General features: G+C 46.9%; 1 protein-coding gene across 2 annotated transcripts in view; it reads left to right on the forward strand.

The window, feature by feature from the left end:
* Positions 1-220: 220 nt before the first annotated feature.
* The window catches only part of ENG (endoglin), a 53,058-nt gene continuing 26,889 nt past the window's right edge, over positions 221-26,389 (forward strand). For both annotated transcript variants that reach the window (XM_081847597.1, XM_081847598.1), the window contains exons 1-3: positions 221-580; positions 16,825-16,988; positions 23,095-23,226. In XM_081847597.1, coding sequence (XP_081703723.1) covers positions 517-580; positions 16,825-16,988; positions 23,095-23,226 — 360 coding nt within the window. In that variant the 5' untranslated portion in view covers positions 221-516. The remainder of the gene's footprint in view (positions 581-16,824; positions 16,989-23,094; positions 23,227-26,389) is intronic.

Here is a 26,389-nt window from a genome sequence, read left to right on the forward strand (position 1 = left end):
GAGAGAGAGAGACCACATCCGAGGGTCTCCCTCTGTCAGTGAGCGATCAGCTGTTGTGTTTCGCCCCCCACCCCACGCATCGTTTGAAGAACTTCAAAGAGAGAAAGAGAGGGAGGCGGGGGAGTGGGTGGGAGAGAGAGCCAGCAGCATTTCCTATTTGCTGTTCTTGGCAAGCCTCCCTCCAAAGGGAGTCGATTTCCTGCCTCGCTTGGTCATCAAGGCTGAGCCGAGCCAGTTCCAAACATTCAAGCAGTGGGAGCTCCGAGGAGGCGCAGCGAGAGTCTCTGTGACAAAGCCATCTCGGTTCCAACCCGTTTCCCTGCTGCCTCTGCCGACCCCCCTGGAAACCAGGACCAAGGCTGGATTGGAGAAGGGCAGAGCTGAGCCGCCTTCTTCTCCCGTGTCCCGTCACCAAGTACCACAGCCCTGCGGAGAGCTCCCCTCCATCACCCCTGTTCCTAGACACGGGCTAAGAGGAGTGAGCGAAGAGGAGAAGAAGCAAGGAGTCCAGGCGCTATGGAGACGGGACGGAGTCTGGCGGTCCTCCTTCTGACCTGGAGCGTTGTGACAGCAGGAGCGAGTAAGTGGCTCTCTTTGGCGGTGCTGAGGGGGAGACAGGTGGGAAGAGCGGCTGCCGCAACTTCATAAACCAACTGGTTCTTGGGTTGCTGCCTTAATTTTGCTGGTTTGCGTAAAACTGGGAAAATAATTATTTAGGGAGAGATTGGGGGACGAGGGGACTCCAGAGGGAACGTAGGAAGCTTCTTCATACCGAGTTGAAACATAGGTTGACTTAGCTCAGTGTTTTGTTTCATGCTGGGGACATGAGCAGCTCCACTCCTGTGTGCCATTGAACTACATCCCTTTCCCTTAGTTATCAGCCGGATAACTGTAAAACAGGGTGGGATGGGGGGGGGGTTAGAATGGCCATATGACCTATTCCACAGAGGGCATCCCTCTACCTGAAGGACTGCTTGGTCCAAGTCTGGGTTAAAGTTAAAAAAATAAAGAAGAAGGGAATCTTCCCAGGAGGAGCTTAGGAGAAGGGGGGCGAGTGTCCAGAACTTCCAGCCTTATCTCTTAAAGGGCAAGAGGTTGCCGGTCAGAAACGGACAAATCTGTCCGTTTTAGTGTCTGTTAGTTTTGCATTCTTCCCATCTTAAATCTAGTTCTCCATATTTCTGTAGTAATTTCTGGTTTTGTTTTTGTGTTTTAATTAAGAAGGTCACCAGAATTCTAACCTGAATTTCTCCTAATAAACTCTCTCTTGTGTACCGTGTTGACATACTTTAATGCTAGCAGTTTCTCCTGTTAAAAGGCATGTTTTGTATGTTTTTTCTACACTTTTCATGCATGCACACTTTCCTTAATATATTCCTTTTGGCACATGGTGTTTGGTTGCATCACAGAATTCAGAGAAGTGTGAATTTCTAAAGATAACTGTGTTTCGGTTTGCATGTTGGATGGAGAAGTGCATATTAGGTAGTTTCTCATGAAAATGCAAACAAATTTGAATTTATCTCTCTCATTCCTAGTGGATATACAGAGAGCCAGTAGAAATTGGCCCCATTCAGAAGTCTCCATGACAGTACATGGTGCATGGTTTATTCTGTTTATTGTTTACAAATTCATAATCTGCTTCACAGCCAAAGGTCATCAAAACAGGATACAACAAGAAAAAACTGAAAGGTTACAGGCCCAGTCAACTAAAAGCAATAAAACTGTCAAATAAAAGACTGTCTCTGCAATTGTACAATTCATATTCCATTTTAAAACTGGAACATATTTTACAGAGATCCTTTTAAAATAAAAATGTTTTCAGCATTGGCCTAAATACTAAGACACATGGTCCTTGCCAAATTTCGGTTGGTAATGTAATTTAGAGGGCTGGAGCTGCAACACTAAAAACTCAGGCTCTAGTGCACGCCAAGTGTGCATGCTAAGTGTGCGTCTCTGGTGTGCCATGTGATGCTCTCAGAAGTGGTCCATCAGAGGAAAACAGTTGCCAGGCAGGGATATACAGAGTGACTTGGTTCCAAGTTGTTTAGAGCTTTATATGCCAAAATTCTGAACTGAGCCAAGTAGGATATTGGTAGTTAAGAAACAGGGCTATGGAGAAGGGGACAGCTACCTCTATAAATTCTCAGACCCCATAAAAAAGATGTTTTGGGATGTTTCCCACCCTTCTCAGTTACTTGCAACCCTCTCTTAAAAGGTGATGACTTGGAAGTCAATCACACGGAGAGTGGATGCTTATTTCAGTCCTTGCAAAGAATTGCATTGCTGGATGCTTGGACCAAAATGGGAAACTCTGTGGCTCATGGCTCAGTGCATAAGCCCCTGCTTTTCATGCATGAGGTTCTGGGTTCAAAGCCCACTATCTCCCGTATGATACAGTGGCAGGAGTGTTGAACTAGGGCCTGGGAGACCAGAGTTCAAATCCCCACTCAGTCATGAAGTTCACTGAGTGGACTCTTCTTCGTTGGTCATCTAGTCCAACCCCGGTAATGCAGGAATCCTTTTGCCCCATTTGGGGCTTGAGCCCATGACCTGTGATTAAATGTCTCTTGTTCTACTGACTGAGCTATCTGCATCATTCGGCAAAGAGAAACTTCAATAAGCTAATACATAATATACCAACTCAAGAAATTATTTCAATACCGCTAAGGGAACCATACCTTGGTTAATCTTTTGTGGATTCTGACAACCACATAGGTGCTGCTCCCAAGCATCCTTTTATTGAACACTCATCCGGATTTGTTTGTGGGGAGTTTAGGTAGCAGTGTGTTACCCCACACTAAGGAGTGGGGATAAATTTGATTCAGTTCACATTTAAAAGTGAATCCACCCAATTTGCAGTTTCTGAAGGAAGATGAGAATTGAAATTCTCAATTATCTTAATTTTACAATGCGGCGCTCCAACCAAACAATGTTTACAAAAATGTATAAATTAGGGGGAAGTGCGCATAAAAAGGTTTTTGTTTTTTTAAAAGCATACAAAAATGTATTTTATTAGGGGAAATTGCAAAAAATTGTACATCAGTCAAAACCGCACACTAACATGTTTATTAGAAGAAATCTGCACTAAAATACTGACCAATTTTCATGAGGCCTTTATAAAAATTGCAAATTGCTGGAGAAATGTGGCGAACTGAATTTAAAGATGAAACACTGACAGAATCAAACCTGACAGATCCATGCATCCCGACCCACATATTTTCAAGTGCATTTCCCCATCACTTTGGTCTAACCTTTTCGGGAGCAGCAAACTTGTTCTGCAAGGCCCCCAAAACAACTATAATTTCACAAACTGAATTTGCTGAAATTTGATTGATTCCTGCACAGAAATAGCCACACTTGGAAAGCACCCTAAAACTTTAAAATGAGAGCAGCCTAAATGAGAAATTAGACCATTTCCTGGAGCGTACAGCTGTCAATGGCTACTAGCTATGATTATTACTATTTGCTGTGGGGAAAACTGCTGTTGCTCTCAGATCCTGCTTACGGTGGGGCACCTTGCTGGCCACTGTGAGAAAAAGATGTTGAATTAGATGGGCCACTGGCTTGATCTATTAGAACTATACTTATGAGCTGCATACTATTATTGTATCCACATGGACATAGGAATTAATCAATACTTTCTGCCAGAAGAATGGGGAACATGGGGCGCTTCAGGTGTCAGATCCCATTAAATGGTGAGAGATGATGAAAGTCAGTCCATAGATTATTAGAATTACCAGTATGCATCTAGTGCATCATAAGGTCTTCAGTTCAGTTCATTTCCCCCCTCCTGCTGGGGCTCCTCTGCAACAAGCAGAAATGTTGCATGCAGGGGCACCCTCTGGGAAGGGGGGACAAGGCCCCCCTAATTTTCAAGGAGAGGGCTGGTCCCCCTCAATATTCCATGCCCTGCCAGGCCCTGTTGAGCCTTCTTGCAGCTAGCAGAAGGCTGCACCAGAGTGAGATTGCACCAGCCTGAACAGCATCTCCTGATGTTGCAGGGACTGGCAAAGCCTAGCAGAAGGGTGCACCAGCCTGTGCAATGTTTGGACATGTGTGTGACATCACATGTGCACACCGGACCCCTTCAATCTTGGGGGCAACCTGGCACCTGTGATTGCATGTCAGCTGCCCTTGTTGCTGCATGCTGCAGAAACCTCGACAGGAAATCTAGCGAAGAGGGGCTTTGGGCTCAAATGTATAGGGAAGTGTCATTATGGAAGACCATGTTCTGGCTCCCGTGCATCTCTCATTTAAAAGATTGCCAGAGCCATTGCAGACAGCTTCCAGTTACAGTCAACGAGACTGAACAAGTTACAGGTAGGTAGCCGTGTTGGTCTGCAGTAGTTGAAACAAAATTAAAAAATTCCTTCCAGTAGCACCTTAGAGACCAACAAAGTTAGTTATTGGTATGAGCTTTCGTGTGCATGCACACTTCTTCAGATACACTGAAACAGAAGTCACCAGACCCTTATACAGTGGTACCTCGGGTTACAGACGCTTCAGGTTACAGACTTTGCTAACCCAGAAATAGTACCTCAGGTTAAGAACTTTGCTTCAGGATGAGAACAGAAATCGCGCGGCGGCAGCAGGAGGCCCCATTAGCTAAAGTGGTACCTCAGGTTAAGAGCAGTTTCAGGGTAGGAACGGACCTCCAGAACTAATTAAGTTCTTAACCCGAGGTACCACTGTATATAGTGAGAGGGTGGGAATGGTGACTGGCTGATAGGTGTGGTAAACCTGTTGAGGACTGTTAACGACTGCAATTGGTCTTACAGGAAAAAGCAAGGGGTGAGATGGCTAAAAACAGCTTTATCATGTATAATGAGATAATAATCCAATGTCTCTATTCAGACCATGTCTCTCCATGGTTTTAAGTCTGGTAATAAGTTGCAATTCAGCAACTTCTCTTTCCAGTCTATTTCTGAAATTCTTTTGTAATACTGAGCAAGGAAGACAAGTAGTCTGGCTTAATATAAAACCACTTTGCATGTTCCCATCAGCTCCAGTAAAAAACCACCCCATGGAGGCTGAACCCTATGTGCACATGAGTTGCTGCCTTGCCAACTTCAGTCTGCCCCCAGCCAGTCCTCACTCTGCCTTCCAGGGGACAGCAGGAGCTGTCAATTTCCCCATACTCCAGGCATGCCCAAAGTCCGTTTCGGGGGCCTAATCCGGGCCACTGGCCAATTGAATTCGGCCCCTGTGGCAGTATATGTCCTGGGGTAAAATCCTAAAAAAAAAAGCTCAGCAACTTTGGTCGGCCCTCACACATATTCACTTCATCAAATCTGGCCCTCTTTGAAAAAAGTTTGGGGACCCCTATTCATTCTCAGGTATGGACGGGGGAGAAGGCAGTGACAGAGTGTTCCCCGCCAGTATCCAGGGCGAGTGTGTGTGTGCCAGGGCACACGGGGCACACCGTAGGGGTGGGGCATGCTGCTGGAGTAACCTTTGAGGGGCATAGTCACTGGCCAGCTGGCTTTGAGGGCCATAGTCACGGTGTCCTGTGAGCCCAGAGTCGCTTTGAGCGGCACTCGCAGGGCGCCGTGAGCTGTTGTGTCCATCTCAGGCATCCTCCACCTGGAGGGCAGCTGCGAAGGACACAACAGCTCATGACACCCTGCACCCCCCCAAAAAAAAACCTGTACCTGGGGTGACAGCTCCCCCGGCCCCCATTAAGTTACGCCTCTGGGAGGTCAATCCAGTTCACTTTTAAAGCCAAGTCTAGCAAATTCACACTTCCCAAAACAATAAGCAGCATGTGTGCTGGTGAAACCACAGCTTGGTTTCCAAAGAGTGAAAGGTCAGATAGTTGAGGGTACGAGCAGGGCGTTTAAATTACTTTCTGGGGAGGATCGCTATTCACTGAACAAGGCCTCACTCACTACGGTGGTACCTCAGGTTACAGACGCTTCAGGTTACATACACTTCAGGTTACAGGCTCCGCTAACCCAGAAATATTACCTCAGGTTAAGAACTTTGCTCCAGGATGAGAACAGAAATCATGCAGCGGTGGAGTGGCGGCAGCGGGAGGCCCCATTAGCTAAAGTGGTGCTTCAGGTTAAGAACAGTTTCAGGTTAAGAACAGACCTCCAGAACGAATTAAGTACGTAACCAGAGGTACCACTGTATTTGTATGTGGCCCCCCAGGAAGGTGTGTGGCCCTCGGGCTAAGAAAGGTTTCCCACTCTGGTACACGGGGACAACTGGAGTGAATGCAAATCAAGTAATCCTAAAACAGCCCATTAAGGTAGGCCAGTGATCACCCCCCATATTATACGTGGGTGGCTGAAGTGGAGAGATTAAAATTGGGACTCTTGCCCAACCCACATATGAGGCCTTGTTCAGTGAATAGTGATCCTCCCCAGAATCAGCTTGGTGCTGCCCTCAACTATCTGACCTTTCACTCTGGAAACCAAGCTGTGGTTTGACCAGCACACATGCTGCCTGGTGAGGAAGGGAAGAAGAGGTTCTGCTCACAGGAAATAGTTTAAAGTTTTGGGTCTGGGAAAGCACCCAGGGTGCAAAAGAGAGAGAGAGAAATTGCAAAGTTGCAGATTTTTCTTCACTTTCTGAAGGAGGAGGGGGAAGAATGGAGGAAGTGGAGCAAAGGGGAAACCACAGGGATTCCTTATTGAAGTGTTTAGAAAGCTGAGGCGGTGAAAAAATCAGCCAAGTAGTGCAAGAGCAAAGATAAACTGGGAAGGGATCTGGACTGTGAAAAGTGAGAGGCACAGCTTTTTCCCATCCATTCCTATTCCCTATGAATAATACACCCCCAACACCCCACAGAACTGGGTTAAGCAACCACAGAAAATGGCAAGGGGTGGGTGGGAACTGAACCCCAAACCATTAAAAAGGAAACTGGGAATGAAAATTCCCGACTAGATGTTGTTTGCATCAATTGCTGGAGCAGGGGTGAGGGAATTTTCAGCCAGGGGGGTGCAATCCTTCCTGGGCTGCTTTCCAGTGGCCACATGTCCATGATTGGCAGGGGCTTACATTTAACACATAGTGCAAACAATTTAAACAAATAAAAGTGCATGAAGCAACTAACATGAACTTTACCTTTGTGAAGTAGATTGGTTCCTACACACACTCACTTTTCCCTCTCTGCCCTCTGTCTGACAGCCAGATTCTGGGAATCACACAGAGAGTTCTCTTGCACTCTGGTCCTGCTTCACATCAAACTCTTTAATGTAGCCTTCCCCAACCTGGGGTCTTCCAGAAGTTTTGGAGTACAACTCCCATCAGCTCAAGACAATGGACAGAAACATTCATATTTGGGCAACGGCTCCTTTAGCTTTCACTGAGCACAATGATGAAGTTGCCTATGCTCAGATATTGTGTTGCAAAGTCCTCTTGTGAGACCTTAGATCTGAACTCCCTTACCATTAGGGACGCAGGTGGCACTGTGGGTTAAACCACAGAGCCTAGGACTTGCCGATCAGAAGGTTGGCGGTTTGAATCCCCTCCCATTGCTCAGTCCCTGCTCCTGCCAACCTAGAAGTTCGAAAGCACGTCAAAGTGCAAGTAGATAAATAGGTACCGCTCTGGCGGGATGGTAAGCGGCATTTCCGTGCGCTGCTCTGGTTCACCAGAAGCGGTTTAGTCATGCTGGCCACATGACCCGGAAGCTGTACGCCGGCTCCCTCGGCCAATAAAGCAAGATGAGCGCCGCAACCCCAGAGTCATCCGCAATTGGACGTAACAGTCAGGGGTCCCTTTACCTTTACCTTACCATTAGGACAGTAAACCAAACTTGGTCAACAGCAAATGAGTTTGCACTTGACAGAGCTTTTAACTGCATGTAATTGGGAGGTGTTTATTTAACCATTTAATAATAATGCTTCAGAAACCACACTCAGAAAACCCGCTAGTTCCAAAAGTTTATACTAACTTGGGGCTCACTTACAAGAATGTGTTTTATAGATGCCTAATATTATACGTTGTGGTGTGTATATGGGAATGCAGGTTTCCATAAAGTATTTTTGTGGATCTCCTGGGAAATAAATTTTAAAGGGGGAGGGGGAAGAAACCACACTCAGGATAAAAGCAGAGGGTTAGGCAGCAGGTATTGAGGGGACGCTCCTCAAATTTGCAGGTGACCTCAAACGGTGAGGGGTAGCCAATGCTGCCGAAGACAGAATCAGAATTCAAAATGACCTTAACAGATTGTAGAACTGGGCCCGAACTAACAAAATGAGTTTCAATGGGGACAAATGTAAGGTTCTGCACTTAGGCAGAAAGAACCAGATGCACAAAATAAGATGGAGGGCACCTGGCTTGCTTTCGCAGTACCTGTGAAAAGGATCTGGGGGTCTTGGTGGACCACAAGCTTAACATGAGTCAACAGTGTGATGCAGCAGCTAAAAATATCTGACGCTGTGCGCCAATAGAAGTATAGTGTCCAGATCAAGGGAAGTAATAGTACTACAGTGGTACCTCGGGTTAAGTACTTAATTCGTTCCAGAGGTCCGTGCTTAACCTGAAACTGTTCTTAACCTGAAACACCACTTTAGCTAATGGTGCCTCCTGCCGCCACTACGCCACCATAGAACGATTTCTGTTCTCATCCTGAAGCAAAGTTCTTAACCTGAGGTACTATTTCTGGGTTAGAGGAGCCTGTAACCTGAAGCGTATGTAACCTGAAGCATATGTAACCCAAGGTACCACTGTACTACTCTATTCTGCCTTGGTCAGACCACACCTTGAATACTGTGTCCAGTTCTGGGTACCACAATTTAAGAAGGATGTTGACAAGGTGGAACATGTGCAGAGGAGGACAACCAAGATGATCAAGGGCCTGGAAACCAAGCCTTATGAGGAGCGTGTGAAGGAGCTGGGCATGTTTAACCTGTAAAAGAGGAGACTGAGAGGAGATCTTTCATCTTCAAATATCACGTGGTCACAAGGAAGATGGAGCAAGCTTGTTTTTATCTTGCTTTAGAGCAGGAGTAGTCAACCTTTTTATACCTACCGCCCACTAATGCATCTTTCTTGATGGTAAAATTTCCTTACTGCCCACCAGTGCTTGATGGAAGGAGGATTCAGCTTGTGCAGTAGAACCCCCTACTGCCCACCTAGAATCCTGAAACGCCAACTAGTGGGCCATAGGGACCAGGTTGACAACCCCAGCTCTAGAGGATAGGACTTGAGGCAACGGCTTCAAATTATAAGAAAGGAGATTCCGACTAAACATCAGAAAAAACTTTCTGACAATAAGAGCTGTTCCACAGTGGAATGGTCTCCTTCGGCGGGTTGTGGGCTCTCCTTCCTTGGAGGTTTTTAAGCAGAGGTTGGCTGGCCCTCTGTCAGGGATGCTTTAGCTGAGAATCCTGCAGTGCAGGGGGTTGGACTGGATGACCCTCGGGGTCCCTTCCAACACTCCAGTTCTATGATTCTATGAACCCACTGCCAGAAAGCCTTCTCTGACGAAGGCCCACGCGGCTTGCCTGTTTTGCTGAGCCATGCAAGGCATTAGTACCTCCCAAATTGGCATGAATAGGCCACATCTCCTGTGTGGGAACTTTTTTTACGCCAAAGGCAGACCGCTTTGGTTAATCTTCAGACGTGAGTGGTTGGTGCCGCTCTCCTGTTTGCCGCCACCGAGCTGATCTAATCTCTTTGCTTTTGTGTGTGTGGGTCCAGCAGAGATCTCGGGCCCTGAATTAACATAAACAGATAAAGCTTTTGTCTGCGTGGCGCACTGCTCAGCCTTGAGGCTTCGCGGCCTTGTCCCGGCAGCATTTTCCTAGACAGGCAGTGCAGTGCAGGACCCAGAAAAGGGAAGGGTGACGCAGCCTGTAGAGCCCAGATAAGCGACTGTTTGTCTTCCTCTGGATGCTGCCGGCAGTGGGGTTGGCCTAGGTTGGTACACTGAGGAAATATGGGACAATAGGTGGGGTAGAGGACACAGCGTCATGGAAGCAGCCTGGGCCGTGACCTTAGAGTAAGGGACTCACAGGAATCTGTCCTGTGCCGGCTTGGCTTCTCCTTCATCCCGCTGTGTGCATTTGTCTTCTCAGGAGTCAGGTGTCATTTGTTGCCTTTTGCCCCCCACCCACTGCATTTTGTATACATTATGCATCTCCATCAAGTGGGGTCAGGAAAGTGGGATTTGACACCCTGTGAGAACACACTGAATTGTGAGTGGTGCGCCTGCATCTAAACCGTGCAGCATGGAAAATATCTGTTTACTGCATTGTCCATTTAAAGGTAAAGGGACCCCTGACCGTTAGGTCCAGTCGTGACCGACTCTGGGGTTGCGGCGCTCATCTCGCTTTACTGGCCAAGGGAGCCGGTGTACAGCTTCCGGGTCATGTGGCCAGCATGACTAAGCCGCTTCTGGCAAACCAGAACAGCGCACGGAAATGCCGTTTACCTTCCTGCCGGAGTGGTACCTATTTATCTACTTGCACTTTGACGTGCTTTCGAACTGCTAGGTTGGCAGGAGCAGGGACGGAGCAACGGGAGCTCACCCTGTCACGGGGATCCGAACCGCCGACCTTCTGATCGGCAAGTCCTAGGCTCTCTGGTTTAACCCACAGTGCCACCCACGTTCCAATTGTTCACTTACGCCTTGTTAAATAGGAACTATTGGTGAAATGTCTTCGCAGAGGCTGGGCAGTCAGCTACCAGGGAGGGTGCTGTAGAGTCGTGCGCTGCAAGGTCTGCACTGAGCTCTAGAGCTGGGCTCATGGGTGCCAACTTGAATAAAATATGCATAATCGATCACAAGATACAGCTTGCACACACCATTTGAATGGCAATGCCCATCAACGTTGGGGGAGACACCTCAAATATTTTATTGGGGGCCCTGAAGTGACCTCGGCCCCTGGGGAGTTGGCTCCTATGGCAGGCCTAGATGAACCTCCATTGCGCCAGCTAAGATTCCCACATGTTTTCCAGAGGCAGATCCGTCCCCATATTAGGGAAGGCCACAATAGTCCAGAATTGGGGACTCCTCCTCCTCCTCCTCCTCCTCCTCCTCCTCCTCCTCCTCCTCCTCTTCTTCTTCTTCTTCTTCTTCTTCTTCTTCTTCTTCTCCTCCTCCTCCTCCTCCTCCTCCTCCTCCTCCTCCTCCTCCTCCTTCTCCTTCTCCTTCTCCTTCTCCTTCTCCTTCTCCTTCTTCTTCATTACTGATACAGTGGTACCTCTGGATGCAAACAGGATCCATTCTGGAGCCCCGTTTGCATCCAGAAGCAAACGCAACCTGCGTCTGCACATGCACGGGCCGCGATTCGCCACTTCTGCGCATGCGCATGACATCATTTTGACCATCTGCGCATGCGCGAGCGGCAAAACCCAGAAGTAATGCGCTCCGTTACTTTAGGGTCGCCACAGTGTGCAACCCGAAAATACTTATCCCGAAGCTACTTCAACCTGAGGGATGACTGTACTATTAATTATATTTCTATACCAGGGCAGTTCAGCATACAAAAGCACAAAACTGCATACATTCATGCCTGAGCATTTTTGACAGCTTGCAATTTTGCCCTCAAAATCTGGTAATGCCGCTTGCTTGCTTGCCTGGATGGAGGACAGAGAGGGGTGTCTGAGTGTGTGCAGGAACTTTTGTGACGAAGATAATATAAGCATTCATTCCTCCACCTGCTTTTGCCTCTTGCCCCACCCAACCTGGCACATGGCCCTCAGAAGGTTTCCCAGACTGGAATGCGGCCCTCAGGTTGAGGAAAAGGTTCCCAGCCCCTGGAGTAGTCTAACTGGAAGCGCTTGTGACCTTTGTGATAGCGGCCTTTGGAAAACTATTTTATTTTCCTTGTGGTGAAACATTGCACTGGGGAATAATAACAAGGTGGCAGACCCCCATTTCAAGGGTGGGACAACCCAGAACTGAACGCAAGGGAGTGGGATGGAGGTTAGAATAAAAAAGAGAGAGAGATTATTTGCACAACCAAACCTCTCTTGAAAACCTCTCTCTTCATGCTTCTCCTCTAGCCCACATGCATTCTTGGATTAACGTGCCGTTCTGCTAATTGCCAGACTCCAAGCTATAATCGATAGAGTCTTCATGCCCCTCCAATGTGATCACCTGCTTGTAATTAAGATTAGTATGGGTGGGATTGGTAACCTGTGGCCCCTCAGATGTTGTTTTTCCTCATCAGCCCCTGCCAGCATAAATTTATTAAAGCATGGTATTTATTCAAGGGAAAGGCTGTAGCCCAGTGGTAGAGAATCTGCTTTGCATGCAGAAGATTCAGTCCCTCGCATCTTCAGGTAGAGATATCAGAGGCTCTGGTCTGAAAGCGTGGAGAGCCACAACCTGTCAGCATAGACCAGGGATGGAGAACCTGTGGCTGTCCAGACATTGCTGGACTCCAACTCCCATCAGCCCTTACTAGCATGACCAATGATTATGGGAGTCCAGCAAACATCTGGAGGACCACTGTTTCCCTCCCCTGTTAGCAGGAGATGAGTTCTGAAGGGTCGTGCCAAATCAACTAGGGAATTATGACACATTTGCGGATGTTAAGGCTATCAATGGCTGCTAGTCATGATGGCTGTGTTACCACCAATATCAGAGGTGGTGTTCCTCTGAGTCCCAGCAGATGGGCATCACAAATGTGAGAGTGCCATTGTGCTGGAGCCCTGTTGGCAGGCTTTCCAGAGGCATCTCATAGATCACTGTGAGAAGAGGATGCTGAACTAGAGATGTCTTTGGTCTGATCAAACAGCCAGGCTCTTCTGCAGAAAGTGGGTTTGAGGAACGGATTTGAAAGAAGAGAGGGAGGTGGCATCTTGATGCAAATTTCAGAGGACCACACTGGGAGCCCAGGACCTCCCTACGCACTACCCAGGCTTGGGCCCCAGAGAGGTCACTTTGGTGCTGCTAACGCAGTGGTTTGACTTCACCCCTGGAGGTGCACTCCATTGTTCCTTGAGATAGAGGAATGCCAACATCACACCTTGCCTCCAAGGAGCTCAAGGTAGAACACATGGCCCATCCCTTCTTCATTTCATCCTCACAATGACCCTGTGATGTAGCTTAGGCTGACAGTTTGGTGACTGGCCCTAGGTCACCTGGTGAGCTTCATGGCTGAGTGAGGATTGAAACCCTGGTCTCCCAGTTCCTAGTGTGACATGCTAACCACTACACCACACTGTTCTCTATGGGAAAATCAGAAGAGCCTGTTGAATTGGGCCAATGACCCATCTAGTCCAGCATCCTCTTCTCTCAATAGCCAATCAGATGCCTATGAGAACCTCTGACAGTGGGTGGAAAGCATACATAGCCATCAATAGCCCTCTCCTCCATGAATTTGTCTAAATCCTCTTTTAAAGCCATCTATGTTAGTGATAATAATAATAATAATAATAATAATAATAATAATAATAATAATTATTATTATTATTATTTATTTATACCCCGCACTCCCCAGCCAAGGCTGGGCTCAGGGCAGCTAACAAGCAATAATAAAAACAAGTTGAATGAATACAACTTAAAAACAAGATTAAAATACAACAATTAAAATATTGAAACATTAAAATATTAAAATGCAACCTCATCACAGGAGGAGAAAGGAAAATGGAAAAAGAAAGAGGGGGAGGGAATCAAATTGGCTCCAAGCCTAAGGCCAGGCGGAACAACTCTGTCTTACAGGCCCTGCGGAAAGAAATCAGATCCTGCAGGGCCCTGGTCTCATGAAGCAGAGCGTTCCATCAGGCTGGAACCAGTGTTGAAGCTAATCTAACTTCCTTAGGGCCGGGGACTTCTAGGGTGTTGCTATATATGGACCTTGAGGCTCTCCGTGGGGCATACCGGGAGAGGTGGTCCCATAGGTCTGAGGGTCCTAGGCCATGGGGCGTGGGTGGTGCTGTGGGTTAAACCACAGAGCCTAGGACTTGCTGATCAGAAGGTTGGAGGTTTGAATCCCCGTGACAGGATGAGTTCCTGTTGCCCAGTCCCTCCTCCTGCCAACCTAGCAGGCCGAAAGCACGTCAAAGTGCAAGTAGATAAATAGGTACCACTCTGGCAGGGAGGTAAATGGCGTTTCCATGCGCTGCTCTGGTTTGCCAGAAGTAGCTTAGTCATGTTGGCCACATGACTCAGAAGCTGTACGCCGGCTCCCTCGGCCAATAAAGAGAGATGAGCGCCGCAACCCCAGAGTCGTCCACGACTGGACCTAATAGTCAGGGGTCCCTTTACCTTTACCTTATGTTAGGGTTACCATAACCAGGATTTCAAAAGTGGAATTGACATCTGGGGAAATTTTTCCAAAGGCAGTGCTTTGTCCAAGTCAATTGAAATATGGCAACCCTGCATAGAATCATAGAATGGTAGAGATGGAAGGGGCCATAAGAGTCATCTAGTCCAACCCCCTCCAATTCAGGAATCTTTTGTCCAATGTGAGACTGGAACCCAGGAGCCTGAGATTAAGAGTCTGACGCTCTACCGACTGAGCTATGTCATCCAGCTATTTAAGTTGCTAGTTAAGAACTGAAATGTAAAGGTTCTTTTTCCAGCAGCACATTTGGCTACTGAACAGAAGCCATGACCTTCTGTTGCCATTATCTTGATAAACTCCCAGAGAACTGTTTTCTGAGGAATAACTCAATTAACTCAAATAGGAGCATTCCAATTTCCTCCTCTCAGCCCACCACAGTCCTCCCCCAGTCCTTCCCAGTCTGAGAATTAGTGGAATGGGGCCCTCCCTTGAGAAAGTTAACTTCCTCACTTGTTTCAATGGTTTGTCTGGGGCATCATGTGATTTCAGGCAGGGGTGAGTTGGGACAGGAAGTCTCCCATGCTAGGTTTCATTCAGCTCATGTGACAATTGAGGGGAAGTTTCTATTTTTTATTTTAAAAAAAGAAACTTAAGCAGAAAGATACAGCCCACTACAAATCAGTGTTCTATGAGACGAGAGCAGAGAGATCCTGAGGTGAATTTCTCTCTGCTATTGTTTGGATAGAAATAACAGATAGAATACCAGCATGAATTTGACCAAACTGCGGGAGGCAGTGGAAGACAGGAGCGCCTGGCGTGCTCTGGTCCATGGGGTCACGAAGAGTCGGACATGACTAAACGACTAAACAACAACAACAGCAACAGATAGAAAGGCAGATGTTGCTATTTCCCCACATTCCTTGCTTCCCCCAGGAATGAAAAGTCTTAGGGGCATGCTGCAATGTTTAGCTGACAGAACAGCATGAACTTATGGTGACTTTGTAATATTTACTTTATTACCCAATATATAAGTAGAGCATTTGGGAAATAAATACTTCTTCATCAAGCAGCAAATCCACCAACAATTGTTTAAGAGCATTATAAAGCATTGGTCTTCAGGTGAGCTCAGTATTTACAAAAGGGGTAGCTAATGTGCTTCTCTGCAAATGTTGTCGGACCCTACCACCCATTGCCACTCACTATTGGCCATTTGGAGAACACTAACTGGCAGCGGCTCTCCATGGTTGCAGGCTGGGGTCTCTCCCAACCCTACCTAGAGTTAGATGCTTAGGGCTGAACCTGGGGCTTTCTGCAAACAAGGTAGATGTACTACCACGGGGACAGAATCCTTCTCCCAGAATAGCATTCTGGTTGTGGAAGGCATAGCTGTCATTTCCAGATTTGAAAATAAGGGATCAGCAGCCTCGAAAATAAGGGATCAGCAGCCTCACTTGTCCCGGGGACGGTCTATGGGATATCTAACAATCAGGGATAGCAGCAGGAAGCAGCGGGAAATGGCGCTGGATTAAGGGAATTTCCTGCCAAAAAAAAAAAAAAGGAAGGTTGACAGCTATGGTGGAAAGGGAATTGTTGACAGTCACATGACAAACTCATTTTGTAAATGCACTTACCGTAGTTGTTACAACTCCTTACTTTGCACATGCTCAGAAGAAATGTTCAATTTGTTGCTTCCCTGTGCTATTCCAGTGCTATATTCGGACCTTAAATGCCTAGGGTGAGCATGATTATCAACATTCCTTCCACTGATGGAAATACAAATGTAGTCTTCATTTGAAGGATGGTGACTAAACCACTTCACTGAGAGCAAAGTGTAAAACACATACGAAGCCCATTAGAAATTCTTCAAACTTCCCCCCAGGTCTAGTCTATTGTGTTCTCCAGCTGTCTGTAAAACATGGACTGGAAGTGCTCTAGACCATGGCAAACTGGAACACAATGAGCATGGACTGGATTATCCTGAGTTGACACTAATGAGGTTTCGGTTTCTTATTTTCTCTGGTTTAGATTCAGGTCTCTGCATTTTCTACACCAATAAAATAAATCCTCATAAATATGTCAGCATTCTTGTGTTAATTTCTCTTGATAAACACATCTTAGCAAGCTATTTCCCTTTTTATAAGCCAATTTCTTTATGTCATCTTCACACATATATGCATTATATCCTCTTTCCCCTAATATACATATGTTGTATAGTGTTGGAGAACTGCAAAATTTGCAGAAGTGAATTTTGAGAGGGAGCAGTTTACATTCATGTAATGGTTCAAGTACAGTGGTACCTCGGGTTAAGTACTTAATTCGTTCCGGAGGTCTGTTCTTAACCCGAAACTGTTCTTAACCTGAAGCACCACTTTAGCTAACGGGGCCTCCTGCTGCCGCTGCGCCACCGGAGCCCGATTTCTCTTCTTATCTTGAAGCAAAGTTCTTAACCTGCAGCACTATTTCTGGGTTAGCGGAGTGTGTAACCTGAAGCGTATGTAACCTGAAGCGTATGTAACCCGAGGTACCACTGTAAAGTGAAATAGGTGATTTCTCATTAAAATGCTAGCTGAATCAGTTTTCTTTCTGATCCCTTTATTACATTGACCCTGGTTCTTTTTTCTTCCCTTCCTAGGCCCAGTGGATGACCCAGGCTGCACCCTTCAACCAGTCAGGAATGACCAAGGGGTCAAAATGCTCTACACAACTAGCAGGGTTACGAGCGGTTGCGTGGGCCGTGGGCCCAGAGATACCAACATGGAAGTCCATATTCTTAACCTGAAGTACAACATCTCACAGGTGAGCAGCACATTCAGCAGACAAATGCCCCCTTCTTTCTTGGGAGAGTTCCTGCTTCTAGAGATGTGGGATTATGTGGCACCTGTAGTAGTGCCAATTCTGCTTATTAAAGTGGTCAAGTGGGCACATGTGGGGTAAGGCGATCTCTCAGATAAGCTGGTTCCAAGTTGTTAAGGGCTTTATGTACTAATAGTAGCACTTTGAACTTGACCTGGTAGCAAATTGGCTATCAGTGCAGACCTTTGAGCACAGCTGTTATATGCCGACAAGGCCTCACTCCCGTCAGCAACCTTGCTGCAACATTCTGCACTGACTGCAGCTTCCAGATCGAGTGTGAGGGAAGCCCCACATAGAACACAGTGCAGAAATCAGGTCTTGAAGTAACCGGTGCATGAACTACAGTGGCAATTTTTTTGTAAGCTGCCTCAGTAAGCTTCAAATGAATTAATTATAATTATAATTTTATTTATACTCTGTCCATCTGGCTGGGTTTCCCCAACCACTGTTAGTTTTATTACGGTAATCTTCTCTCAACTTCTTGAAAACTGATAATAGCAGTGAGGTCAGGTGAGGAAGGTGTTATCTTTCCCATCTTCAGTGTTACTGTCACCACAACCCTGTGAGTTACGGATTACCACAATCGAAATTGTTTGTTTGCATGCTACTTTTCTGTGGCAAGCCATGCTTGAAACCGGTCACAGCATCAGAATTATTTATTTTTCTTTGTTTCATCCTATTTACATTCTTCCTACAAAATATCTTGAAGCAATTTAAGAAGCATAAATGTTAAAAACAATTAACAACAATTTTGTATACAAAACACTTTAAACATTTTAATGTATAAAAGCAATTGTATTCTGTCTGTTTGTCGATCCAACCTCCAGATTTATTGCTGGTGTAATTAATTGACTAAAAATTCATACAACTTGGCTGAAACCCTATCCCAGTTTACGTGGGAATAAGCTCAGTGGGATTTACTTCATGTAGACATGTATAGGATTGCACTGTTTTCTGGAATCAAGTTACAGCTCTAATTAGTCACCATTATATACAGGCTCCCCCAGAACAGCCACTTAAGCACCAGTCCCTTCCAAAAACAAAAAAAGAGGACAAAAGAGTATGTGGTTTTACATAAAATGTGCCTATGTTGTATATATGCATGGGTGCACATTTAGAAAGCATTTATATCATTTATAGAAATAAATGCATCTCACTCTGGTAGGGAAGTTTGGGTTGACCTGCTCTGTTTGCTAAAAAAGAGCTCATTGTGGGTGGGGAGTTTCAAGGTTCTGAAACTTTACACTGGATATATTTATTCACTGTTTACATGTATATCACACCCTACTTCCAAGGTGGCATGTGTGGTTATTCCACTTGCTTGTTGATCCTCACAATGACCTGGTTTAGGTAGGTTAGGTTGAAAAAAAGTGACTTGCCCAAGATCACCCTCTGCCTCCTGGTTTCCTTCTGATCTCCTACTCCATCTCCAGTTAATGGTCTGCGCTGGCGGTTAAAATGAAATTTACAGATTTTTCAGAGAGCCGGAATCTTGTAAATTTCTCTTTGCAGCTGCTCAGGCCTTTAGCAATTGCCAGACAGGCAGCTTCTGAGGAGGAAAGGGAAGTATTGTGAGTGTGTGTGAGCCCTTCACACCAACAGGCCACAGCTGCTTCGGAAAACACAACAGATGCGGTCACGGATTTCCCAGGCCAACCCTGGCAGTTCCCCTTTTAAATCTGGAATGAACAGATCCAGAAACAGGCAGGATTCCCCTTGACTTCAAAACCTTCAACTGAAAAGCAACCTGTGTGGTGGCAGAACACAGTGGGCGTGGGGGGGGGGCGCGCAGAGATGGACAAGTGCCTCCCTGAACATTTACTGACTTACTTGTTTACAGTATTTATACCCCATCCTGCAGCAGCTGACAAAAAATCTGGTTCTAATGAAACTGGAAAAAAAGGGGGGAAGGCATGGCAAATAAAGAAAAAGAGAGTGAAATGCAAGCTTGAGCACAATTTATTTAGGTTTCAGTTCTTAGAGTTGCAGTCTATGTCAGTGGTGGTGCTGGCTGTCTTGCCCTTGATAAATAGCAGCTCTCTTACCCCCCCCCCCCCAAAAAAACACAACAAATTTAGGAGCAGAGCTGGTGACAATTGCTCAGGCCAGGAGGAGAGATCAGCTCCTGCCTCACACCATACATTTAAAGCACTGGGATTCCACTTTAAACCAGAGGTCGGCAACACAAGAGGCCCATGTGGGTTGTTTAAGAGGCCCATGGACCCCCGCTGCCCACTCAGTCAGCTTTCCTGCAGCGAATGGTAAGCTGCGCACGTCTCCTCCGCGCCGGAAGGAGTGCCAGAAATAGCATTTGTGCATGCACGCGTGCACTCCAGCCCACCATGGGACCGTGAACTGGCCCAAGTCCCAAAAACTTTGCTGACCCCTACTTTAAACTGTGCTGGCTTCCCCCAAAGAACTCTGGGAGCTGTAGTTCATTAAGGTGCTGAGAGTTGTTAGTAGGACTCCCTATTCCTCTCACAGGACTGCAGTTCCCAAAGCTCCTTGTGAAGAGGCATCAATTGTTAATTTACTCTGGAAATGTCACCGTGTGATGAGGATGGAGGGTGTCCTCCAAAAACATCTCAAACCCCTTAAATTACTGCTCTGAGAATTCTTGGGAAATGGGAACCATGGTTGTTTAAAGTGCTGTCATAGCACCTTAAATGCATGGTGTGAATGAGTCTTGAGTCCTGATGGTACTTAAAATCCTCTCAGGAGGGGGCTTTCCCTCCTCCCTCAAAATATTGTGCATGATGTGGAGAAAGTGAATACAGAAACATCCCCCCCACCCGCTCAGAATACTAGAACTTGAATGAAGCTGAATGTTGGAAGATTCAGCACAGAAAACAAAGAAGAAAAATTCTCACTGTGCATAGTGAAATTTGGGGATTCACTCCCACAAGAAATAGAGGTGGCCTCCAATTTGGATGACTTTAAAAGATGGTTGGACATCAATTACTGCTAGGGAAATAGATGTTAATAGAGGAAATTGCTTGCAAAAATGGTATGTCAGGAAGAGTTATATATAACAACATGCATATCGGGAGAAAGGCACACTAAAGTGCTCACATTTTTATGAGGACTTTTTGTTTCAGTTTAATATTCATTCATTCATTCATTCATTCATTCATTCATTCATTCATTTATATTCTACCTTTCCTCTAAGGAGCACAAGGTGGCACACATAATTCTGCCCCCCCCCCCATTTTATCCTCACAACAACTTTGTGAGGTAGGATAGCCTGAACATGAGTGACCGACCCAAGGACACTCAGCGAGCTTTGTGATCAAGAGAGGATTTGAATCCTGGTCTCCTGGGTCTTAGTCGAGCACCCTAACCACTACAGCACACCGTCTCTCTTGTGGGATGCTAAGTGTGATTCATTAACACCCCCCAAGCCTCTAAACAAGAGGTTGAGGGGCTATTATAGTGCTAGGGTGGCAACTAAACTTTGTACAAGACGGCTACAATATTTGTAGTTGGCATCAGAGATTTCAGTACCACTTGTGGAAAGTGAAGAGCTGGGCCTCTGAGCTCCCTCACTGCATATCACACAGAAACAAACACAAATCTGCTTTGATACAGGCAAGGGCACACAGGATTGTTGGTTTCCTCTTCAAGCTTTGTGTTTTAAGCCTGGGTGTGATACTTACCCCCTATATTGACTGCAGTGAAACAGGTTGGTGAGAACCTGAGGTCCTCTGTGCTTTTCCTGCAAATGCTTTCTCTAGGTTGCATGAGGTGCATACCAAGTTCAGCAGCAGCACATGTGCTGGTTTGCTTGCTGTTTCATGGATGGCAGCACTTTTCTTTTAACTTGCAGCCATTTAAGAGGCAGAAAAGTCTCCCATGTTAAAATTTCTCTGTGACTGCTGTCCATGCACGAGGGAGAACTGCATGGGCTGCTTTGGATTTCCTGGAAATTTCCACTTCATTCATTTACAGTGCTGAAGAGGCAGCACCCATGTTGGCACTGACCTGTGATAGGGCCTTCTTGGTGGCTGCTCCCTGTTTGTGGAACCCTTTCCTCGTGAGGTGTGTCTGGCCCCGCTTGTGTTACTATTCTGGAGGAAGGCATGGAAGGTCACTTCTGAAGGGGGCTTGAGGCAAACCATATGCACCCATTTTCATCCAGTGTGGCGTAGTAGCTAAGAGTGTCAGACTAGAGACCAAGGTTCAAATCTGCCACTAAGTCACAAAGTTAATCTTTCTCAGCCTAAACCAGCCCTACAGGGTTGATTGTGGGCATTAAATGAGGAGGGGGAGAAGAACCACATGTGCCGCTCATTTTGCGCTCCTAAGAGAAAAATGTGGGACATAAATGCAACAATAAATAAACGCAATATCATATTTCCCCGCATTCTCTTCCCTCGGCAATTAAACAGGCCACCGGCCTCTGGCGACATGGATGGACAGGCCTGGAAGTGGCTGAGGCCTAGATGCGGAGGAAATGATATTCACCCTATTCTGCCAGTAAATAGGATGAGAGCAAAAATCCCCCTCCTGTGTTTACAAAGGGGTTGGTGGGAGGGTGGTTGCGTAGCAGCCGGCCCCTGATGTCACAACTGTGGCATCCAGACAACTGGCTCCCGGCCCTGACCGAGCGTCAGGGGAGGGTAGGCCGGGGCGGGCGGTCAGGCTCCAGCCCGAAAAGAATTACTGGAAGCCGGTTTCTATAAGCAGATCCCAGTGCTCGAGCAGGCAGGAGAAAGCCTGCCGCCATTCTGGGGGGGGGGAGAGAAAACAATGGCTTCTGAAAAAGGGCAGGGGGCTAAAAATAGATGCGGGCCTCTGCCAAGGCAGGACGGCGGAGACTCGAGGGGTCCTGTGGCCGCCCCCACAGAGCCGTGTTTATTCATTAGCTCATGCCACTGCTATGGAGCTGAATGTGTTGAGAGAGAGAGAAAGCACTTGGGTCTCTCTTTGGTCGTGTTTTTTGTTTTGATTTTTCCTGTGCTCCCGCCACCCACAAGCCTCCTACAATTTTCGAAGAGAACTGCTTTGGTAGCGGTGGGTTGGGCAGATCAGTCCAAGGCTGCATGTGCCACTGAGGTCACTGGCCTCCAGGTCTGACCTGAAGTCTCCAGGTTTGCCTGGACCTGTCCAGGTTTGGGGAAGGCCGAATCTCCAGGTGTGTGAGAGTGATGGTGAGAAGGAGGAGACGAAGACGACTGGCAGGATCTGGCTACAAATTATTCCATAGGCAATCTTGTAGGGTTGGAGTGTCTGCCCTCCTTCACACCCCTCTCCCAATTAACCTCCACCTCTAGGGCCCCACCCCACCATATCAACTGGGGCTGCCCCCATGTCTCAGGTCTGGGCCCTGAAATTGCAGTGTCTAGGATGCTCCTGACCTGGCAACCCTATGTGCTGGGAGAGAGAGGGCGTCTCTTCTGGAGTTAGGACAGTAATGACCAGAAATAAAGAAGCAATGCCTCTCAAAGCTCTTTATTGATTTCATTTGCATTCCTCCTTTTGTATGTTCATCCTTACTGTGAGATAGGCTAAGATGAGAAACTGAGTGACCCACAGTTACCCAGTGAGCTTCCTAGCCAAGTGGGGATTTGAACCCTGGTCCCCCAAAGGTCGTAGTCCAACATTCTAGCCATTACACCACACTGGCTCTCCCTGACATCACACTCTGCCTCTTTTCCCCAGTCCAATATCTCTTGGAGGTTCTCGCCACTCCAAACCTACCCCACATCTTAACATTTTATTTTACAAATTTATACCCCATACTTTCATAACTATACAGGGATGCAGAGCACAACATATAAAAGGATAAAATCAATCAATGATCCTTGAAAACATCATTGAAACATCAGCAAATATTGATGGATAAAAAGAAGAAAAAAATCATGTTGTACAAGCTTGTCTAATAAAAGAAGTTTTCAAGAAACCTCTGGCAGAAGGGAGGGATCCTGCCGAGCCTTTGCTGGTTCCACAGGGCAGTGCCTGCAACGCTAAAGACTACCGCTTGGGCAGGAATCTCTTCACCTGTCCTGAAACACTTGACTGATGATCCCCTTTTCCATTTCTCTGCCAGGTGCCCTTGACCCAGTTCAGCGTCAATGTGTCAGCAGCAAAAGCAGGCCGGAAGGTGGTTTTTGTGGTGAACTCCAACAAGCACACCATTCTGAATGTAAATACAGGGGATCACCGCCTTGCCTTTGTCACGGTGAGTACCTGGGCTGAGCCACATCCTGCAGACCTTGTATAATGTACATCAGGGTGGGTAGCCATTTTCAAGCATGAAATGAGGGGGTGAAGCAAGGCCAGAGAGTGGGGTGGCCTGGGGAGAGACCTGGAGGTCAGGCAGAGAGACCTGAAGGGCTTTTGGGCCTAATGTATAAGAATTGTGGTGATAGGCGGGAAGGGGAAGAGTGAGAGGTGATGTTCTTCCATAGCTTTGCTCTTTCAATCTTTCCCTCCTTGTCGACTGGGACTTGGCAGTCAGCAGCTTGACCCACCTGGAATAACTGGGTACATGGCTTCATGTGCTGTGACAGGCTCCAGAGGAGTCTGTGACCTTCTGTCTTCTTCTCCACACCTGGAAGAAATCTCCCAAATTCCAGTTCTTTAAGGATAGTGATAATCTACAGAAGATGAAGGGAGGGTATTAATCCTGGGGTGGTGTCTTTCTCTATCTTAGCAGTTGAGAGAAGGGGAAGGTATGTGGATTCCAGAAAGTGAAGAAGACCAGTCAAATTTGTACACTAGCAAAGGACCCTCAGCAAACAAGATCCTTGGTCATGAGTTAATCAGGACAGGGCAGCAGGGGACTAGGAAACACACTGCATTTTGCAGGGGGGGGGCAGTTATATTTCAGGTGCTTTAAGTGTACATCAGAAACCTTTAAGTGTGGGTGTAACGATAACTTTTTCAAAAATGCATATTACACAAGTTTTGCTCTCATCAGGGAGACATTGACTCTCCTGGCCCTGCTTCACTCTCCAGGTAGCTGGGAGTGGTGGAAGCCATAGACCAAAACATCTTGAGGGCACCAGGCTGGCAAAGGCTGGAAAAAGCTAAATTAATGGGACTGTGCACATGGTTCTGTCACGTGAAGCTTTGCCAATGAGCAGGAGCACCTATGTGTACTGGGGAAAACACAGTACAAACAGAATCGCAATATAATGTGTGGTCATGTCACCACTACTCATTTTGATGGGGGCAGTGTTTCCTCAACAGACACATGAGCATCCAGGGCAGCCCTTTCCAACTCTGTGACCTCCAGATGTTTTAGACTACATTCCCATTGGTTGTACAGTGGTGCCTCGCAAGACGAAATTAATCCGTTCCGTGAGTCTCTTCGTATAGCGGTTTTTTCGTCTTGCGAAGCAAGCCCATTGACGGATTAGCGGATTAGCGCTATTAGCGGTTTAGCGGCTTTTAGAGGATCAGCTGATAAGCGGCTTATCAGCGGATCAGCTGATAAGCGGCTTAGGGCTTAGGAAAAGGGGGGGGGAGGGAAAAAACCCCGCAGGAACTCGCAAGACATTTTCGTCTTGCGAAGCAAGCCCATAGGGAAATTCGTTTTGCGAAGCGCCTCCAAAATGGAAAACCCTTTCGTCTAGCGGGTTTTCCGTCTTGCGAGGCGTTCGTCTTGCGGGGCACCACTGTAGTCCAAAATATCTGGAGGTTGGAAAAGTCTGGAGTAGGAAGAAGAAGCAAATGGACTGGGGGAGTCAAAAGCTGTGGCAAACTTCATATTCCAGTTCCAAGTTTAGAAATTATCCTTGTCAAAAGTGGAGTTCAAGGGGAATGGGAAGCAGGACTGGGGGAACTCATAACATGGAAACTGAATGGTGTCATCCAGAGAAGCTGGATATTGGGAAATTTGAGACATATGAAAGGAGGCGTGTCTTCATGGGGCATGTAGTCAGGCTGTGGAATTTGTTCCCACACAATGTGACAATGGCCACCAACTTGGTGAGAAGAATCCACTGAGGGGCTACTAGTCATGATGAACATAAGAACTGCAGGATCAGGTCAATGCCCGATCTAGTCCAGCTTCCTGTTCTCACAGCAACTAGCCAGATGCCTGCGGTCTCCAACAATTGATATTCAGAAGCATTTCTGCCTACAACTGGAAGCATAGTCATCATGGCAGGTCTTGCTTGTGGGATTCTCACTGCAGCATCAGGTTAGCCAACTGAGAGGAGAAGATGCTGAACCAGACAGGCTTCTGTTCTGATCCATCAGGGCTCTCCATTTGTTCTTAACTAGAGGAGCAATAAAGGAAAGCACTTTGACCACAACTCCCACTATCCCTGCTTATTGGCTATGCTGGCCAGGGATGATGGGAGTTGGGAATCCAAGAATATCTGTCGGACCACTGGTTCCCCATTGATGAGCTAGAGCACAATGCTTTCTCCTTGGTATATCAGTCCATAGGGTCACTGGACTATTGACTGACAGATTGCTTGATTGTATTTATACCCCACCATTCACAACAGCCCCAACCTAGCTCACCCAAAGGAGTGGGTGAAGGAACCTCCTATCAAGGTACCATAAAATATAAACACATACACACTCATACACCAGGCAAGCAAGAGTCATTATTGGTTTACAATTGCACAGGCTGCTCAGGTATTCTGGGAGAGGGGTGTGGAAGCAAGCATACAAGCAGGAAGGGACTGCAATCAGAGTGGCACTGAATCAGGGTGGCTGCTCAACACTGGCTGCAAAAAGTGTTCCCCATTGCACAGCATGTGCCAGCCTGCTCCTGCCATTGGGATGCAGAGTAGTGCATGCAGGCATCTCAAAAAGCCCATGCAGGCTCACATAGCGCTATCCTGGATGTGCCGTTAACCCCATTACCACAGGCACCAAACAGCTAGATGCAGGTTGACTAGAGCATGGGCCTCATGCTGGTACCAGGCAGTTAGATTACTGGAACAGACCAAGGATCAGTCTCAGCACGCAGAAGCAGAAGAAGAGCCCTGCTGGATCAGACCAGAGGCCCATCTAGTGGCCAGCCAGGTCCCTGTGGGAAGTCCCAAGGAGGACATAAGCACAACAGCTACATCTTAGCTCCTGCATCAGACACTGTGTACCAGGTGCTGGCATGGCTGAGTGAATGTTACCTTATCCTCCATGGATTTGTCTAATCCTATTTTTAGAGCCGTCCAAGTTGGTGGCCATAAAGACACCTTGGGGGAGTGAATAAATGTCAAGAGCTTATCTGTCTGCCGCCACTGTGTGAAAAAGAACTAGCTTGCACATGTCCTGGATATCCTACACTTTCGCATTATTGGAAGACCTTGAAGGATTCCAGTACTGTATTTAGGAGAGAGGGAGGGAAACCTCTCCCTTTTCCTCTCCACTCCATGCCAAAT

The sequence above is a fragment of the Podarcis erhardii genome, assembly GCF_964252035.2.
Source record: "Podarcis erhardii genome assembly, chromosome: Z".
Taxonomy (NCBI): domain Eukaryota; kingdom Metazoa; phylum Chordata; class Lepidosauria; order Squamata; family Lacertidae; genus Podarcis; species Podarcis erhardii.